Source organism: Orbicella franksi, chromosome 9 (genome assembly GCF_964199315.1).
Source record: "Orbicella franksi chromosome 9, jaOrbFran1.1, whole genome shotgun sequence".
In the NCBI taxonomy this organism is placed as follows: domain Eukaryota; kingdom Metazoa; phylum Cnidaria; class Anthozoa; order Scleractinia; family Merulinidae; genus Orbicella; species Orbicella franksi.
The window spans coordinates 23,971,958-23,993,064 of NC_138153.1; the positions used below are offsets into that span (position 1 = coordinate 23,971,958).

Consider the following 21,107-nt stretch of genomic DNA (forward strand, 5'->3'; position numbering starts at 1 on the left):
GACCAAGAGTTTATATGATACAGCTAGCTTACAACAAAAGCCAAAATATCAAATTAAAAATTATAAATGTTAAAAGATTTAAAATGAGTTAAAATTAAATGAAAAGTCTTTCCTCAGCTTTTCGTTTAAAATATAGTTTGGCCCAGCGATTGAACTCATGCATATTATCGAAAGAACTAAGTGAGGCAGGCACGGAATTTAAGGCGTTTGAGGGGCAGAAATTGAAAGTTCCAGGCGTGTGCGTGTGTCACGTCTGATTTCGCTGCTAGAGCGGAGAGTTTGTGCAATATGTTACACCTCTGCAAATTTGCCAGTTACAAAGCCAGCAGCGGCGAGCTGCAGAACGCGTTGTAAACGTCTAACTAGGTAAACATGCATGGCTTAACTAATAACGTCATTATAGTCTCTCTTGGATAAAAATAAAGACTCTGCGAGTAGCTTACGGACGACGCCCCAAAAGTAGCGGGTATGAAGCGGTAAACCATGTGGCAGCAACACACATTTACTGGAACGAAGAATTTCACCTTTTAAGACTGTTTCTCTGTTTTTACGTATGTCCGTCTTTTAATTTGGCCGCAAAAACTTTATGACGTTTTTTTCGCTCTCCGAAAGTAGCGAGCCCCAAAGGCCTCGAAAGGTGAAAGTAACGGAGGTTGCCTTTTTACCGAGTTAGGATTTCGAGTTGGATTTCGAGTTGGATTTCGAGTTGGATTTTCGAGTTGGATTTTCGAGTTGGATTTTCGAGTTAGATTTTTTGGCGGGATTTTTTTGACGGGATTTCCAATAAATTTTTAGTGGTTTGATGATTTAAATGGTTGACAGGCCAAACACGACTCCTATTGGTCAAGATAGAGCTAGCCAATGGCGTAATGTACTTTTCGATCCTTATTTGTTTGAAGCTCGACCTCGTTATTTTTTGTTTTTTTTAACGGCATTTTTTTCTAGATTTCTAGGCACTCGATGGCTAATCAGTGACATCAGTGTAAAATGGGGTTGACAAGCCTACACGACTCCTACGGTTAGTGACATTTGTACATTTGCCGTTCTCTGTTCGGTCAATCGACCTTTTTGTTGCTTCACTCGTGTTTATCAAGGGCACTTCATGTTGTGTTATAAGTAGGAATTTTACGTAGAATTGAGCCGTAAGACCGTGCTATAGCAAAAGGTTTAGAGGTCATAGGTCTGCATGATTTCCGCTCTTATCTGCATGTCGCTTCGTCGAGTTTGACACCCTTGTAATTTGCCATGTGTTTATGCCTTTTTTAGGCTCATTGATATTGCAAGATATGTTTTTAAGTCTCCATGTGTTTGCTTTCGAGGGACAAAATATGAATTTTACTCACTTGCATTCTATATTGTGACGCCGGGCCGGCTGTGATTAAAACTGTTTGCAAGTATAGTGGGTAGATTCTTATCACGGATATTATATCATTTGTCCTTGTACGTTTTTCTTCTGAGACGCCGTAGCTTTATTTTGAGAAGGCTATACGTTTCTCCAGAAACATTCTTTTGTTCCTTGCAACTATCTGATCGAGCTTATGTTTCCCGAGCTCGATGTATAGGTTTATTCCTCCTTTTGGTCGTTCTGGCACCACGTGATTCAAATGTAGCTGTTTACGTGCAATAAAAAGGCAAAACACTAACCCCACCCCTACAGGAATTCTTTTGTTGGCTGAATTGGACTGGAAATCTACGAGACGGTTTACGGACAAACTCGCCGATTCGTTGCAGCTGGATTACTAGTGAAAAAAACCGACTCTACATCCTTACTCGAAAATCCAACTCGAAATCCTAACTCGAAAATCCTACTCGAAATCCTAACTCGAAAATCCAACTCGAAACCCTAACTCGAAAATCCAACTCGAAATCCTAACTCGGAAGTTAGTTGGTCTCAAAGTAACGAGGGTCGTTACAAACGAAATTCACGGAATATACAGTGGGAAAGGGCTTCGTGTCGTGATCGGCTCCATGAAGTTGCCATGGCTACACTTCAACTGCATATATGGTCTGTATTCTTTTTATCACCCGGCTTAGCATTCTGCCAATAGCTCCAGTTTCCTGTTTTGCAACCTTAAGTCGCATTATTCCCTTGATAAAAATTAACGCTCTCTTAAATTTGAAGTCTCTTAGAAAAAAGTTGATTTTCACACTGTTTATTGTTTGATTGTTTATATCATTCAAACCAAGTTCTAATATTCCCTTTCCCAATAAAATGCACCCGGTTTATTTACATGGAAGAAAGTAATTATTAAATATTATTTTCTAGAATGGCATAATTTTCAAAACTGACGCAGCGTTATAGTTAAGTTTATTGTGCCTGAATTCCATACACACGTTCATTTCTTCTCCTTAAGGTCGCTCAAAACAGTCTCCAGCATTTAGATTTTGATTATTATGTACACAGGGTTCAGAGCCACCTTAAAATTTCAAAACTTTATAGTGGCTCTGAACCCTATTTACAAATTGTTTTAAAACTTAACCAAAAGTTGCTTCTTATCATGCTTATTAAAATTTGATGATACAAAAAAATCTTACCGTGCCGTTTTTGAATTATAAGCCGCTAGAGCTGAAATTAAGAGTGTTTTTAGCAGGTCATACTGTTGCTATGGTAAACTATTGTGTCAGGAAAATGATAACAATGTGTTCACCAATGACTGGTCAGTTTTTGATACCACGATTGTAGCATCAAGTGATAACGAGTGGTTATAAACGACCCATCAAAATCTAACTGCTGGACCTGTCTTGAACCACCTTAAAACGACGACTTTCTGCTATAATTTTACTTTGAGAGCCTACTTTTCACAGCCACAGGCGATCGTTCGATTGTGAGGAAATCTGTCACCGGATCACCGGATTCCGATTGAATATCAAATTGTTATGTTGGGATAATCTTCATCAAACTTAGCAAGTCTTGAGAAGCGAGAGAAGCTGGCAAGTCTGGTGAGCGCCTAGTTGACTTGTTGTAACACAACTTATGTCATCAATATTCCCTAAAACAATCTCGTTTGCGGAGACCGCGATCCTTTTGGTCAGCACCAAAAGATCACCGCCCCCAGACACAAGAACGTGTCTCCACCCAAGACGGAAACGAGCGTAAAAAGGGCTATTGACGCCATCCTAAAAATGGTCCAATTAGTGTAGGGTTAAAACTTAAAAATAAAATCAAAATAAACAAATATGTTAAAACAAATACTGACTACCCACCCATCCCGCACAATGTATAGCATGGCTTGAATCCAATTTTCCAGATCTCGATTTGTCCACATTGCATGATTGTTCATTTTGTCGAGAACGCAAAATGTTCGAGACCAGTTCACCCTTATCACTGAATTTGCGTAAAACAACTAAATAGTTGGTAGTCCACGCAAATAAAATACACTAGATTTGGTCTCTGAATATTGCAGTGGCACGAGACTTCGTGCATTCTCGCCTAAATGCTGAGCAATACTGCATGTGATCAGTAGAACCCCTCACTCCAACTGTCATCACCATTGGATCTTGCCGGACTTACTCCTCGAGGCGTTGGGATTCTCCTTGGAGAAATAAAAAAAATAGGTGCGCAGTGCGTACATGTGTGGCTTGCAGGTTATACTTGTAATTAGGATAAAACCGAATTAACATGAAAAAAAGAAAGACACTAACATTTTCAGGTTAAAATAAGTCCTTATTATAAAAGGCTTGTAATAGGTAAGGGTAAAGTTAAAAAAAAAATGTAAATGCATATTTAATGTCAAACACAGGGAGTGCTTGCGTAATCACCCGAACCAGAGGCTCATGAGAAAGTGCTTGACAATAATGCGGATCGCATTGGAATTTGGAAACGTTTGTTTCTAAGGAGAGGGAAAAACCGGAGTACCCGGAAAAAACCCTCTCGGGGCTGACAGCTTTAATCGCTACCGTGGATAAATAAAAGTTTATTACTTATTATTATAGGCTCCAGCCTGATGGGCCACTTCGCTTGTATGAAGACTTTTTTACCTACTTATTATTATTATTATAACTGGCAACAAGTGAGAAACTTTAGATTGTTATCTCATACCTAGGTGCTGCCAGCTGACCTCTGGGTGTCACTGGTTTCCTTGGTGATGGTGTGTGTGGTGGCGTGTTAGGACGTCTACTGGCAGAAACCTGGCCAGGAGCGCCTCTACTTTGTGTTGGAGCTTGAGGCAAACTGCGCCTGCGTATTTCGACATCCTCTGCTGTCCTTGGCCGCGCTCCAGGTTCACGTCTTCTGACTTGATTCGGTTCACGTCTTCTCACTTTAAGTAGAATTTGAAAAGACAAAAATAATTATGTAACAGGAAAAGGAGTCTGAACAAATTCACTATCACTGAGAGAGATAGCTAAACTTATTATCAGCTTTGACGAAAAGTCACAGTTATTTCTCTACCTAGACATGTATGAGTTAAAAACGCTTTCAACATTTCAGCAAAAGCAAATAAGTTAGAACTGAATGAATCTAAACATACAGTTTGATCTGAGAACCAATACAGTGACTATGTTTGCACTTTAAACTTCAGACCAATGCAATAAATCCATTTTAACAATATACATATATTCAAACAACAAAAAGGGGTAAATGGTGTGGATAAAACAAACTTAGATTGTTATCGCTCATTATATGTTCTGCGGGAAGAGATTCCGTCAAGTGAAGTTACATGTACCTGCTGTTACTATAGGAACGTCATGATCAGATCTCAACTCTTCTCGCTGCCAAGAGCCTGGAGACAAATTGAAAACACAATCTTTGATTTCCAACATGCCACATTTATTCTGCAGTCTATCATAATCAGACTATTAAGTTTCTTACAATGTCCCGCAACCTGTAACTGTTCAGAAGTATCATAACAGAGGAGAAAAATCTTCAAACACTTACTGTTGTAATCGTCTTGATGTTGATTGTTTGCAGCTGGGACACGTCTTCTGGGCTGCACATGTGTTAAGTCCTCGTCACTGTCAGCTTGAAAAAAATGAAAGAAAAAGAAATTAAAGAAAATGAGTGACACACCTGTAATTCACCGTGTTGATTTAACCTTGACATTAACGTTTGTTCACCAACTCACCAGCTGCCACAGGTTGTCTTGCTTGTGGAGGGCCCCCTCTTCTCCGTAATGGACCTAAAGTATAAAAAGAAAATTTCCCTCAACAAACTATAAACTGTCTTCGAAAATACAATTGTCTACTATATAAAGTTTAGGCTATCACAGAAAAACAAACAAAATAAAAAGCAAGCAAATAATCGACTAACCAACCAAATGGACAAACAACAAAGCAAATGACTGATAGTAAGAGCAATTGTCAATCGAGTGTTGAAAGTAATCAGGCAATTACTTTGATTTGGGTTTACTACGGTACCTTGACTGGCTATGTTATTGGTTTGGTTTTGGTTTTACAACACCCAGCTGAAAACTGTTCTATAAACTATGGTATCTGCCTACTACATGGCTTTCAAAATCATATCAGTACGGCCTAGAAAAGAAAAGAAACCTTCAAAGGAAACTAAATTTGGTTCGAAAAATCTGATGATTTGAGAAATCGGGGATAAAATTACAGTGTTTGACTGAGGAGAGGGAAACGACTTTTGGCTTGAGTTATGGGGAGGTTCGAAAAAATGAGGGTTCGAGAAATCGGAATTGCACTGCAAACCCTAAGAAAGTCATAAAACGCCTTTCTTCACCTTTTACTACTAAGTCCTCGTGTTCTTGAGATACTTGAACACGCCTTTGTGGAACTACACCATCACTCTCGTCATCGTCATCCATTTCAAATGACGCCACATCTTGTTGAAAAAAAAAAAAGGAGGTTGGGTGCAATGAAAATTATATATTTAATTTAAGTTATATGGGTACATGTACATGTAATTGTATGTTAAACAAACAAGTGGTATATCATAAGACTTGCTTGTTTGTTCTTGGTAAGCACCCACTTTCCTTGAAATATCAGTCATCCAGTTGTCATATTTCAATACATGTAAGTCGGAAATTAGTTCTTACATGTGATGTGGTTAGAATGTTATGGCCATTTAGGACATTTTGTTAAAAGTCGATGTCATGTTGGTGATGTTTCAGTAGTTATTTCTGGTCTGGAGTAATTGGGTTTGCTCAGTTTTGAATTCAAAGACCTACATACAATAGTCAACAAATTATGACACACTCACTAAGTGACGCTCTGGACTGGGGGGATTCTCCTCTCCTTTTCAGTGGACCTATCAAAATATGCGCCACATGTTACACAACACTAGGTTTCTAAGGAGGATATATATAGGGGAGGGGGGAGGGGTTCAGGGGGGTTTGGTCGAACCCCTTAAATAAAAAAAAGTGAGACAATATAACATGCTGACTTTATAGGACCTCAATTTTAAAAATTTTACAGGGGAGGATACCCCCGGACCCCCTAAAGGGGACTGCCCTTGGAGGTCCTTATCTCGAGTCACCCCCTACTCTAAAATCCTATATCCACTCCAGGGTTTAGTTTCACCAAAATCTGATAACCATTTCACAAATCAAATACCCATATAGAGAATATTTTAGTTGTCAGATTATATATAATCAACTTGCCATGACATCAATCGCATTTCACATAATATGTAGACAATACTCTCCATTTGGTGCAAAAATATGCTCGTACATTTGTCTGCAGACATTATCTGTTCCGAGAAGTGAACAGTTTTCCACGAGCGTAGCTCGAGGAAAACTGTGAGCTTTGAGGAACAGATAATGTCCATGGACAAATATTCGAGCATATTTTCATGACAAATGGAAGCTATTGTGTTAATTAACCATCGAATATTTTTTGCAACACATTGGGGAGTATCCTTGGATATTCCCCAGTTTTAGTTGGGGGATATTCAGTCATGTGATGCATTTAGACCAATCGCTCATGAGTGAAAATATATGATGCATTATAAGTCAAATTATTCTCACATTTTGATTGGTTCTTACTTGTAATCAATTGGAAGACTGATGTATAGACAACATCATTCACACTTTTTTATTCTTTATTATATAAAACAAGCAGATTCCAAACTTTACAATTTACTAAACTTTGCCACAAGAAAGTGACATATTTTTTATGTTGTTGGAAATTTAACACTGTAGTTACATTTTTAAATGCCACCTTAAATTCATCCCAATCCTACAGGAGAATGTGCCACTATTAGTTAGAGAAAATGTACTACAGACCTGCATGGCATCAATCAAAATTCACAAACTTGATCAGATCAATGTGACCAGAAATGGTTCAATTTGTCCAGCGCTCCTCACCCATAATGCACACAAAAAAACATGAACATTCAGACCTCCCCTCTATTGAGAAAAAATAGTTGCCCCAGTAGTCATTCCTATAGCCAATCCTAGCCTATAAGCAATCAATCTACTTTAGTAAATTTTTGTTAATCAACTCACCAGCTGCCGCTGGTTGTCTTGCTTGAGGAGTTCCAGGCCCTCTTCTCCGTAATGGACCTGAGAGATAAACATCATGCTCAATGGTGAAACATTAATCTGTGGAGCCTTTTTCAGCTCTATTCTTGGTATGAATGTGACGTAGTCATATTCAAAAATTAGAAATTATCTTTCCTTCTGAGGTTTTAGTTTCATCAGATAAAAGACCCTATAGGAACATGACATTTGACTATGTTTTAGCTCAACAAAGTTTTCCTTTTTGTAATAGAGCACTCCAAGCTTTATGTTGTGTGACATGAAAATGGCGGCCTGAAAAGACTGTCGCGTAGGTCAAAAGATGAGTTACTGCTTAAGCTTTTGCTAAATAAATGGTGCTTGCACTAGAAGAAGCATTTATTTCAATGTGTCGGAGCTCTAGAGTAAAAATGTTCATTTCATTAGCAAAACTCAACGACAGATGCTTTTGTTATTTTACAGCTGCCATGTTTGTGCCCTTCGGAGGGGCACAAACATGGCATCTCCATACAAAGCTCCATAAATTTGGGTGACACACTTCTGTGAATAACGGGCAAATGAACAACAGCAGAAACCTGATTCTTGGCGAGGTTGTGTATAAAGCAACCATCTATCCCAGATTCTTGAATTTATTTATTGAATGGTTACGATTTTTAGTTTTGATCACATTACTGGTGAAAACCAAGAATTCCCCACTTGTGGCTTAGAAGAAACTGAAAAAGAGAAGACAAACTTTTCCCCCTGTCATCTTCCTGCTTGTGAGTGACTACATACATTCAAATGATTTCAAATCCACACCTTGATTTGAACAAATCTTTACCATGATAGTTCTTTTCACATTTGATCAAAAGAGGACCCATTGTGTTGATAAGTTTGCTTTGTCTTGTGCAAAGCAACCCTATAATATATTTTATCATGACAGTTTCTCACATTATTACTTTTGTAAGTACATGTAACCTCGCTGCAAGAGTTGTGCTCATGTATACCTTTTTTCCCTTGTTGTAATTAACTGCTCATACAAGCAAAACAGGTCAAAAATGTGAACAGTAAAAAAAAAAAGCTTCACCTTTCACCACCAAGTCCTCATGTTCTTGAAATACTTGGTTACGTCTTTGTGGAACTACACCGTCACTATCATCGTCATCACCGTCATCATCTAATTGCAATGAAGCCACATGTTGTTAATAAACACATATAAAGCTAAATTTATTTTTGAAATGCTTATTGTATATAATGCACCTAAAATAATCACCTTCACTGAAATTTAAAACTGTTACAGTTTCATCACTTTTCAGCATATATACATGCACAATCAGAGATTCACAAGAGACAAATTTTATTCCTCTTTCATAACTATTAAATACAGCATTGTTGTCTTCCTTTTAACAATATACGACCATTCTAAATACATGGAAAAGGAACAAGATGGCCTGCTCAATTTCTTCTTGGGTTCAGGACCAAGGGGGCCATGGAAATGAGTTGTGGAGCAAGAGATAGTAGAAAATGGTTGGAGTTTTGGAGGGTTACAAGTTAATTGGCAAAGGTCTGGTGCCAGTGCTGTTGAGTGTTCTTTGGGGCCTTATATCCTGATATGCACAACATGGATTGACTGAGTATTACTTCCAATCTGTTTTGGATTCATTACTAGTTACACATGATTTTATGACGACTTTACTATGTGTTAACACTAACCAAGCGATGCTCTTGGCTGAGGTGATGCTCCTCTTCGTTTCAGTGGACCTGCCATAAACATACGCATTTGAATGTTCATAATAAGTAGTACACTTAGTCAGGTTTGTTTCAAGCAAAAACGTACGAGCCAGTTCTTAATATTAGACTCACTGAAGCTGCAAAATAATTGATTGGAGAAAAATTGACTTTCCACACAGTTATAAATTGACTTTCCACACAGTTATACAAACGACTAACCAACTTTCTAACCTTTGACAAACAGGCATTTTAAATTATTACCTTTTACTACTAGGCTTGGATTCTCCTGACTAGAAGAATTAAATGCTGGAACACGTCTCTGTGGTATGTATTGTGCACTGTTATCATCACTGTCATCATCTTCATTCACTGGTCTTGAGTTCTGAGGTGAATCTACAAGGTCATCAATTTAAACATCAGTATGATCAAACATCATTCAGATGACCCTAATGAACACTGGATCTTTGAAGAAATTAAAATGCACTAGTAACCCTGCAGAAAGTGTTGGATAAACTTGTAAAAAAAAAAAAAATTGACTTCTAATTTCACACCCTAGTCATACACATCACAACGATGGAAATTATCAAACAACCTAAATCTGCTACTCAAGTTGGGTCAGGAACTGTGGGGGGTTAGGACCTAGGACTAGTCAGGCTGTGACTTCAAAACAAGAATGTAGATCTACTTATTTTTTTGAACCAAACGAATAGAAACGAAAAAATAAGTGAGATTCGGTATACGGTGGAATCCCCATTTTTCAAACCCTCCCGATCAATAACTCGAACCAAAAGTCGTTTCCCCTCCTCAGTCAAACAATGTAGTTTACCCCCCCCCCCCCCTCCCTCCATTTCTCGAATCTCGGATCTTTTGAACTAATTTTCATTTCCCTTGGAGGTTTAAAAAATCAGGATTCCACTGTACTATGGATTAGGCAAGCAAACACAATTCTAATTTTGGTCCAAAATTCTACACATTTATGAAAGATATTAAGTAGATCTACATTTTTGTTTTGATGTCAGAGCCTGACAAGTCCCAGGTCCTTAAACTCCACATGGTTTCTGACCCAACCGGAAGTGGAATTTCATGTTTTCAGATGGCTGCAGCTCAGTAAAAAACAACAATATCCAATTCTATTTTTCGATTTCCATATCACAATAGCGGGTAGATTCCATAAACCAATAACAAAATATCTGTCACAGACACTTTTAAATAACAGAGCTCTGTATTGTATCAGTTTAAGTATAAGGTTCTGGGAGAAACATATTTTCTCCACCAAATACCTGGTCTGAAATAAATCCCAGTCCTCCATGCTAGAGTGCTGTTGTAATTAAGTCCCTCAATCAACATGTCAATCAACACTTGATGGCCATCTTGATTGACAACTTAATTGGCACTCGATTGACAGTCAGTCGAAAGTTGGTCGATTGTCAACTGACTCATATGTATCGATTGACACTCAATGGCATGTCTGCAAAAATTAGTCAACTCTCAACCGAGATGTCAATCAAGTGTTGATTGTGTGTCAACCAAGGTGTCAATCGAGTGTTGATTGAGGCTCAATCTTGTGTATTGATTGAGGGTATTGATCTGCACTTGACTGTGGAGGCATTAAGGTCATATGGCTTTCAAAAATAATGACTTGATTCCCTTGCTGCTTAAAAGCAGGTTCAAATACAATGTAAACTGCAGGAGCTAAATCAATATGGGCAGGTACACCATATAACGTTTGAAAGAAATGCCAGTGGGAGGGTAAACTAAGAAAATTTGGTCAAAGGGATAGGAGTGTCTTGAGCCTGATAGAGTTATATTGGCATGATTTATGTACAACAGTTTATGTCCACCCTAGAAACTGAGATGTCTTCTCTTAATTGAGATAACTCTGTTGGGAGTAGGTTGACTTTCTGTGTCTACTGTCCTTGTGTTAATTAAATATGGTGAACAGACTATGGTATCATTGTATGTATTAATTACACTACAAACTGGCAATAAAATAAACTGTTTGGTTTAATTACTTGCTGATGGTATTGACTTTGATGGTGCTCCTCTTCTTCTCAGACCTGCCATAAGAGAATGCAGTGATTCTTAAAGGGTCCTAGTCAGCCACAACTTTGTTTTTGTTTACATGCAAGAGTTTGGCCATTATATTTTATTTGCTGCTTGTCAAAAAGAAGGAAATCACTGTGAAACTACTAAAGATAATTAAATATACTTTCAGGAACACGAGTTACAGTAAAGCAATAAGATTTCGCTTCACTATATGCAATATGACTAAATTTGATGGCCTTGAAAATGGCGGAGGCTGACTAGGGTCGTTAATAATACATGTACTCATACTTTACCACTGGCCAGACAGCTCAGTACTTAACTACTCCAAAGTCATTATACATACACAGACCACATATTATTTGATAAGCAGGTTGAATAATTAAGGCAGCTTATAAACTAGGCTGATATGGAGCGGTTTATATCAAAAGAAAACAAATATTTAAATAAAATACAATTTAACAATGGTAATAATCTAACTAAGGTAAAATATCCTATGTACAATGACAAAATCAAAGAAATTTTAACTTTTCATCATTTTTCCAACTCTAGAAAGAATGTTATATACAAAAAAGAGACCCAACGCTTGATTATTCTAATTTGTTGCCACTCACAGGTTGAAACAGTTTCTGAAGTCAGCAAAAAGACTAGTTAATGAGCACAAAGAAACAATGAATAATTTTAAAAGTCAACAGAATTAAGGTTTGGATAATTTGGAGTCAACAACTTACATAACGTTTCATGATCACATGTATGTTAGACAGTATGTTAGGTTCAAAAAAATCTCACAGACTAAATAGATAAATGATTAATTAGCAGAGTATGAATCACTATATAACTGAAACACAGGTACCTTTCACAACTAGATCAGAATCATCGAGGCTTGCAGTTGTTAAAGGAACACGTCTACGTGGTGTGACTTGAACATGATCATTATCATCATCATCACTTAGTGGCATTGTAGTTTCAACTGAACCTTTAGTTTGACATAAATTATACATTCTTACTGGTGAATCACAAATATATGTTTCCAAAATAAAGCTCTAATTGATTATGAAACTGTATAACAAACAGCACTTACTATTGTCATGAGGAGGTCTTGACTGCACTGAAGAATTATGACGACCATCCACACTAGAATGGGGAGGAGATCTTGAAAGAGCTTCTGTAATAGAAAATGTTTACATTACTACATAACAGTTAATACATTACATTACTTATCCACAATACATATATGTGACTGTATATCAGAGCGATTTCCCAAAAACACGCCCACCAAGTTTTCACCTGGATTTGGGCATAGCCCAAATCCAGGCTAAGCTAGCAACCTTAAACCCAGGGAGGGGGAGGGTGGGCGTTAAGGCTAGGCCGGGCACATGGCCCAGGCACTAGCCTATCTGCTGGTGGTTTGCTGGGGGGTGGTCAGAGGACTTCTGGCCAGTGGGACTGTCTTTCAGTCAATGCGGGCATGTTTTTGCGAATTCAATCAGCTATACTTTGGAGACAAAAATCAATTGTAGCTTATTCACAATATTGTAAGTGACATAAACAGAATGACATAGCAAGCCATTAATGCCCTGAATTTGCTGTAAGAAAAAAAATATGTACAACATCTAAGTCCAGCAAAAACTGAAGATGGTGAATAAGAATTTTAACATAGGCAAGACTGGAAACTAATAAAATAGAATCCAAAGGCAGAAATAAACTGTTTGCTATCATGCTGATACATTGGATAATAGATCACAAAAGGTTGACTAAACAGAACAAAAAATGGTAAAGGTAAAGTCTGTATATAAGCCAAGTGGCCCATCAGGCTGGAGCTTATCCCGGTTTCTGTAGCATGAAGCGACTACCAGAATTTCTACTCCCCCCTGGATGGGAGGCCAGTCCATCGCAGGGTTACCCCCAGTGTTAAGTTGCCAGTACCCATTTATACACCTGGGTGGAGAGAGGCACTGTAAGAGTAAAGTGTCTTGCCCAAGAACACAACACAATGTCCCCAGCCAGGGCTCGAACCCAGACTGCTTGATCAGGAGACCAGTGCACTAACCATGAGGCCACAGAACCTCTGCAGAATATACTGAACTAAAACACATCTCAGACTGTTTTGATTTATAATCTAGGATACAAACTCACCTTCCTGTGCTGCAATTGACTCCAGTTTTGCCAAAAGAGATCCTCTCACTTTATTGAGTTCAGGTACATCTAAACTGTCCTTCAGATATTTATAAGGACTGATCTTTTTCTGTTCTGCTGATGGTGGGTGTTTTGGGGACACATATAACCTGATTGGTATTGGAACAAAATATAATAATTGGTTGGTTAATTAGTTGTCATGGTAATCTTTACCATGACAACCAATTGATGTCATACAATGCTGATACATTTTACGGCAGGACTGCAAAAATGAAGCATACAGTCAATATTGGTTGCACATACATGTAACTCGCAGAAAATTAAGACTTTAAACAAATCCTCATGGATGATTGGATTAATTTCTTGCTTCAAATGAAAAGTACATGAATACATCATTTATTTGGCAGGCTTCCAACACATATAACTGTGCACATATAGAAAAATACATAATTATGGCTACAAAAATATCCACAGTAATGTGCTCACTATTCTGCCTGTTATATAGTTTTGCTAGTTGCTACTAACTCTTTTCACTAATACAATTTTTTGATGGAGACAATCATGTTGAACAGTGAAGAGAAACAAGAAAACACTTCATGTATGTTGTTGACTTCATTTAAATAAATTGTTGGCAATTTATTTAAATGCCAGATGGATCAAGCCAGTTTTGATATAATCATGTAAAACAAGTTCAACTCCAAATATTTTTTAAATACAGGCTTCTTTAATATTGGCACCTTAGGGCCAAAATATATTTTTTTATATACAGGCCATTTTATATCGACACCTTAGGGACAAAGCTTAGTATCGTTAGTACAAAGGTGTCTATATACGTCAAGGTCGAAATACTTTTGAAGATACAGGACTCTTTATATCAACACCTTAGGGGCAGAGGTGGGTGTTTTAAGGCTCACTTTGAATATTGAACTTCTGAGGACGAAGTTTGGCAGTCATGTAAAATGGTCAGGATTCATAATTTTAATTTTCAGAAGTATGCATAAATACTCAAATGATTTTGACCGTTTCCTGCAGAAAGACATTCTCACCCTCAATTCTTCCTGCATGCAAAAGAGATTTAAGATTCGACCCAGGAAATTCCATATTGATGATGAAGCTCTACAGAGATCCATACACACTATCTAAGATTGGCTGCTCCTCATATTATAAGCAACAACTAATCACAGACCATAATTAGATCTCCATAGAACTGCGTCATTACTATCAATTTTTTGTGCAGATCTTCCACTTCACGAGTGGGAAACAATTATCATAATAATGTGGCATGAGGGGTGACTCACTGTGGTAGGGGTGGGGAAACTTGTTCAATCCAAACAGGCTCTTAATTAATAATAATATGTACATTCTAAATTTTTGCCCCTGATTAACTTGAAATGTTTCAAGGGACAATGAGGATCGTATTCAGAAGTTCTGCTGTATATAACAAAAGTGTTAAGGGTGCTCCATGCCCTCAGCATTTAACAAACTCTGAAGTCCCACGTCATGGTGGTGACGTCTAGAGTTCTGAAGTGGCTTGTTTTTAAGTAATTGACAATATTGAACTGTACTTCAATGAGCGTGAAGATTCCATAAGCCCATTCGTTTCTTAATAACAGAAATTAAAGGCTGCCACTGTATTATAAGTTACTTGAGATGCAAGAAATGACGCCTGTCGTTTAGAAGACCTTTCACGTGTCGATTTACCCTTTATAAACTACTTATTGTAGCTATATATATACACGTACGTAAGGTCAGTTCGAGTTCAAAGGCGAAGAGAAATAAAATGAGGTTCGAGGAAACTAAAATAAACAGCTGGCCGGGACCAAAAAAACCTTTCTGTTTACTGTCTTTACTAACCAAGTATCTTCATCTTCTTCTACCATTGCGTTTAAATCCAATAAAGGGACATCATCCAAATTTAACTTGACTTTCACCATGTTGTCTTCACCTTTGTTCGGTGTTCGCCGGTTATCAGTATTTTTCAGTTGCGCATTCTGTTCCTCCAGCCGCTTGACCATCTCCTGCAGTCGCTTGATATCTGAGCCAGCAGATTTTCGCAACTCCGCGCTCATGTTACATTGGTGACGTGAAGCCTTCTATTCGGTATTCCAAAGATGTCCTGTCGTGAATAAATTGGTTACTGCAGTCCAGATAGCAGAACTCTAATGTGATTTGATCGAAGTTTCGAATCCGACGAAGCCCACGAACATTCGGCACAGCTGAGGGTTACAATATTACTCGGAGGTACTTCGTGTAAGCAGGATCTATTTTTCGCGTTTCGTTTCCGGGCGATCACACTACAGTTTTGGAAATACCTTTTACTTTTCCAATTCCTAAAAATTCAGTTTTAAAAGTCGTAGGTTCCCTTGTTAGTTTCTTTGAATTCGAAGCCTTTACCAATTGCAGCACCAAGAATCGTGGAGGCAGCGTGGCCGAGTGGTTCAATACAATTTTTAACCGTGTATAAAGAAATGTTAAATAAATAAATAAAATAAATAAGTTCAAGGCCTCCACCCTGCCACTTGCTGGATTTGTTTCTTGGTAGTCCCGAGTTCAAATCCTTGGTCATGCTTTGTAAGTAGCCAACTGGTCTGCCTCATGCCAGTTGGGATCTTTTACTATGTTACGTTTATTTGAATTAGTTGTTTCCTTTGTTTCAGTGGCATGCCTGTAAACTAGCTAAGCTTAGTGCTTGTATAGCTAAGTGCATGACCACTCTAAATAAGATAGGTGCGTGAAACTGCCCCATATTCCTGTCACGGCGTGTTCACAGACCGCTCTATGTTTAGTTTGAATTTACCACGAATTCAGACCACCGCGGGAACCTCAGTGACCAATCACAAGCACTGACTTAATTTTTAACTGACGTCATCATTTCACCGGAAGATTAAGCCGACATGTCCACCTGAGGCCGCCATTTTTTCCTTACCTATGCGCGCTCATGTAGATCGGAATTGACCTATTTCGCCAACCTCGTTCCCACGGCTTTGCCCTTAAAGATTTGGTGGGGGGGGGGGGGGGGGGGAACGAGGAACGAGGCTGTTATTTCGCGGGAAAAGAAGCCTAAAAATAAACCCATCGATCTGTAAAAAATGCCATGACATAGGCTTAGTGTGGGAGTTGCACATTCCTAGTGATGGGCTCCCGACCTGCTCGTACTTACTTATGCGGCAGTTTGCCGGGGACACCCCGCCAGAATGGAGATCTCATGAACACAGAGTGCTGATCTGAAAAAATCGGCTATGCATTCCGTTCATTCCTATAAAGGAGACAACATGTTCCCAGAGCACTCAACAATGAGTCACTTATCTCTTTTTCCCGCTCCTCCTCCATTTTTGGACGGTTTCTTGGGCATAATTTTGACCCCATTCAAGAAAAAATTTGCATTCATAATGATATCCCTGTTTTAGAAATAAGTCAATACGCCGTTCTTTGAATCAAGTAAATTTCAAATTCCGCTACAGGAAAATTATTTCTTTTTTCATTATGTTCAAAGATAGTTTCATGGTTCTGCGCATGTGCAAGCTATTACATTATCATAAAGTGGTTTTCAGCCTTCTCACTTAAACACAATTGCACTCTAATTTGTGCAAACCGAATGACTGATAACCAGATTTCAAGGAATATTTTAATTTATTTACACTGACAAATTTAGTACTGTACGGAACATGGAATTTGTCATTTGGCCCGAATGATTTATATGCGAGTTTTCTGCCCACATCTGATTGGTTTATCACAAAGTTTTCATTTGTGAAATTTCCCCGCAAAACTCATCAGTTTGCTTTCGATTGAATTTTGGAATATAGCCGCTGAATAGCCGCTATTGGAGCTGAGCGTGCATTATTTTTTATAGATGCACGGCTTGAAATTATGGAGCACTGACGAATGTCTCGGGTGCCACCCGAGACATTCGTCAGTGATACCAGCCCAATAGCGACCCTTCTGAGATGTAAAGATTTTCGCGTTTTCATGCTTTATATTTACTCTAAACTAACTAAACCAAAAACAGGATGGTGTTCCTATGTTTCCTAAGAAATTAATGCACTTTTGAGGTCTAGAAAAAGTGCTGAACGTACTCGCGTTCCGCTTGTTCGGCAGTTTTTTTAGACCTCAAGCATGCATTATTTAAGAAATGGAAAACATTTTCCTTGCTTCTATCGAGTTTAAGTATAAATCAACTAGCGTTCTATCACGAATGCCGTTTTATGATTGGCTACGCTACTCACTAACGATTATGTGATAGAAAATGAGTAGTGTAGCAGTGTGCCCTTGTTAACAAAGTAACAGCCGCTTCTTGACGTTTTCGAGGTGGATTTAGATAAAGTTTTGAACGACTAGTGGATTTATACTAAAACAATTAGATTATTCGCTCTTGATTTCTATCACGCGATAGAAATCTCGAGCTCACAATCTAATTGTTTAATAGAAACGCAAGTGAAAGTTTGGGCAAACGAGAATTCTGGGGGACGCGAGCCGATATGCGAGTGTTTCCACAGCTTTAACGACTTCCATAGCTCTTGGTTTGCTTTCGGAGGAACAGACCTAAGTAAGCTAGGAACGCGAAAGGGCAAGGAAGTCCTTCTGTTAAAAGCCTCTTCCTCGGCTTGTGCCGAAGTAAAAAGATCAATGAACGAATAACGAGTCCCTAGGACCTTCCACATGAAACTAGCTCGTTTATCGGCAAGTTTTGTCTTATTTTATTGGGTGATGGAGTCTTACGTCAACTTCGTAATGCAAAGTGAAGTCGGTATCAAACGGCATGTTTGTTTAAACTCTGATTGAACGCTTTTACCGGCAAAAAACCCGGATAATTTATTTAACAGGTGTTAAAATTTCTATGGTTCACAAATTAAGCTGGAAAAAAAGTTAAGCTGAGTTAATACTTTTTTTTCTCAGACAGTAAAACAATGTCTGTTTCGTTTATACTGAAATCAATGACTTTTCTATGAAGTTTCTATTGTTATGTGGCCCATATGTTATTTAAGTTAGCATTTCAAATGTCTTTGCAAACATTTATCAAAGAAATACTTCGAGGTCATGTTATTACAGCAATACCACGACTTTGATCCTCTATATCAGGTTTACCCTCTTATGTCTAACCAGTTTATTTCCTATATTTGCGCTGATATAATACTGGAAAGCAAGGTCGTAATTTTGAGGATGTCTTCTGTATCATTACAAGGCAAAGCAAGCCGAAATATCCTTGTTTAGTAGATCGATCGAGGCAAGCTATAAGGTATTTCAAGGTATGTATCGATGTGTAAAGTATCATCCAAGGTGATAATTTAAATTCTGTAATACAGTGTATCGACATGTAAGTACATTTCTGACTGCCGTTAATAATGGGGTTGTATACTTGATAAAGATCATGCATGGTAGTGAAAAGCAACTCATCTTTATTGTATCAGATGCGTAATAGAATGCTCGAGGAAACTCTTGAAGTAATGACGAAGTATCGAAGTGAAGTACTGGCGCGAGAAGCGCGGTGGCCTCATGGCTAGTGTGCTCGACTCGGGATCGAGCGGTCCGGGTTCGAATTCCTGGTCGAGAACATTAAGTTGGGTTCTTGGGCAAGATACTTTGCTCTCACAGTGCCTCTCTCCACCCAGGTAAATAAATGGGTACCGGCGAATTTAGTGTTGGTGGACTATCATCCCATCCGGAGGATGGAGGATTCATGCTACGGAAACCGGGATAAGCTCTGGCCTCTTGGGCCTCTTGGCTCATATGCAGACTTTACCTTTTTACCGATGTGGTGTACGGGGGGACGGGTAATTTTAAAGAGATGATACTGCAATTCTTCAGTTCATTAATATTATTATTTTAGAATTGTAGAACCGCGCAACTTAACGATAAAACCATGAATAATCCTTGTCTGGGAACAAATTCTATGAACAATGTAATATTTTGTGGAAACGCGTTTCTAATAAACATGTGTGTTCCAAACATATTACGATATGAACCCAGTATTAGATGAAAAGTGTGCTTGCGGAGTAAACTGAACATATTTAGTCATGATTCAAGTAATGCACTGCCTGATATGAGCCCTCAGAGTCAGAGTGAAACTGGTCATTTCATTACGGCGAACAGACGACGTATGTTTGAGCCTAGAGCTGTTGAGGCAGAGCAAACTGGACAAGTTAACACAGGAATACAATTTTTAAACGTAAAACACAAACTTCGGCTCCGGAATATTTTCTTACTTGAAATAGCAACACCTGGTGGGTCAGAAGGACGATTAGGAAGAACAACCATGGCACAATATATTCAGTGTTGGTTAAAGCGTGATGGATTTGAGTACAATTACACAAGGATCAGAAGACTCGCCTTAAAGAAAGCCTTTTTCATGGCAGTCTTAGACTCGTTTATACATCTGCACAGTAGTGCCACAAAAACTCCCGCTGGAGAAACTAACATTGCTATTTTTTCTAGAATTAGTGTTAACCGTTTCCAGTGGGGGGCTTTCTAAAGACACCAATATCAGTATCAAAATTATCCTTATTGGTATCCATACATTTATCATTCTTTCAAGAACTGGGAGAATTTCACTTTTCGTCATTTGAGCACTGTGTTGAATGTATGAGGGGAAAGGAGAAATATGATCAGTGTAGGGTTTAAAAGGTTAAACTATACTATTTGATCCTATTTCCCGCAGCAAAGTTTGGAACTTGGTTTGAACATCAACAAAGTACATGGCCAGCTAGAATTTGCGCTCTGCTGAAAGCATCTCTTTTAAGAGATCACAAACCAACCCTTTTTTCTTGCAGGTGATAGATGCACCCAAGATATTTGCTGTAATTTTTAAAAGCCCTTGTTGTTTTCTTAGAAGTTCTCTTTATTGGAAAACCCTCTCTTGCCGGGTATATCTAAAGCTCATCTGATGTTTGTTTGGAAGGAAAACGTCTGAAATAGTCCTTGACGCTGAGACTGGTAGCTTGCATTCTAAATTGTAATTATGGAATGGGCTGTTCAATAAAACCTTTTGCAATGAGGTATATGTTGCTTCTCTCACGGATAACAACTTTAACTTTTATCCGGCTTTGTCAGAAACTGTTGTATGTCGCTGTAGCTTACTTCGAGAAGGCTAAGTAAGTTTGTCATTTGTTTATACATAAATTTGTTGTTCGCCGAGCTGCGAAAAGCTTAGCTCGGAGAGTGGGAAATGTCCGCGACTTTCAACATGTTCAAAACGCCAGTATTTACAACCCAATGAATTTGAATAAGTCTGAGAGATGCTCTGAGATGATGTTTCTTACATGAATTTGAGCTCGGTCGATAGCTTTCAGGCACCACATGATTCAAGTGAAGAATCTCCTTACTCTCCTTCGCATGTCTGTTATTGTTCTCTTTCTATTTTTGCTGATTAGGGGGAGAGGGAGGGGAGGGGAGGGGATATCATTCTCGACTGCATTTCGGTCCATAAAGCAGATAAAGACACAACTGAAAACAATACCTTACCAGTCATCTTAACCTCACACTTGGTCAATTATCCACACACAATGTATTTGATGTAGGTCAGGACCGGGCAGGCAACACCATGGGGATCTCATTAGGTACCGGTATTTAGGTTTTCCGTGCTTAAGTTGAAAGCGTAACTGGGACACGTGCGGGAATATGACACGTTCAGGACACGTTCTGCGGCTTGGCACAACCTCGTGTGGTGTACTTGGGAAAATTGGCAACGCTTTGTTTAATCTCGGTTGGAAGCGTTAACTTGCTGACTTGTGTTAATTTCACGATATTTTTCCTGTTCTTCTGAGCACTGTATGGTTCATTTATTGCGAGGAGAGCTTTTGATAGATCTTG

At 38.5% G+C, this 21,107-nt stretch overlaps 1 protein-coding gene across 1 annotated transcript; it reads right to left on the bottom strand.

Moving 5' to 3' along the window:
• Positions 1-16: 16 nt before the first annotated feature.
• LOC145496707 (uncharacterized) lies at positions 17-15,843 on the bottom strand. Its single transcript, XM_081476442.1, has 16 exons — positions 15,159-15,843; positions 13,305-13,453; positions 12,250-12,333; positions 12,022-12,144; positions 11,138-11,182; positions 9,387-9,518; positions 9,108-9,155; positions 8,482-8,571; positions 7,404-7,460; positions 6,158-6,205; positions 5,678-5,779; positions 5,064-5,117; positions 4,877-4,960; positions 4,665-4,721; positions 4,040-4,259; positions 17-3,533 (listed from the first exon to the last, which is right to left on the bottom strand). The coding sequence occupies exons 1-16, from the start codon at positions 15,371-15,373 to the stop codon at positions 3,458-3,460; spliced, it is 1,584 nt and encodes a 527-aa protein (XP_081332568.1). The 5' UTR covers positions 15,374-15,843; the 3' UTR covers positions 17-3,457.
• Between the last annotated feature and the right edge of the window lie 5,264 nt (positions 15,844-21,107).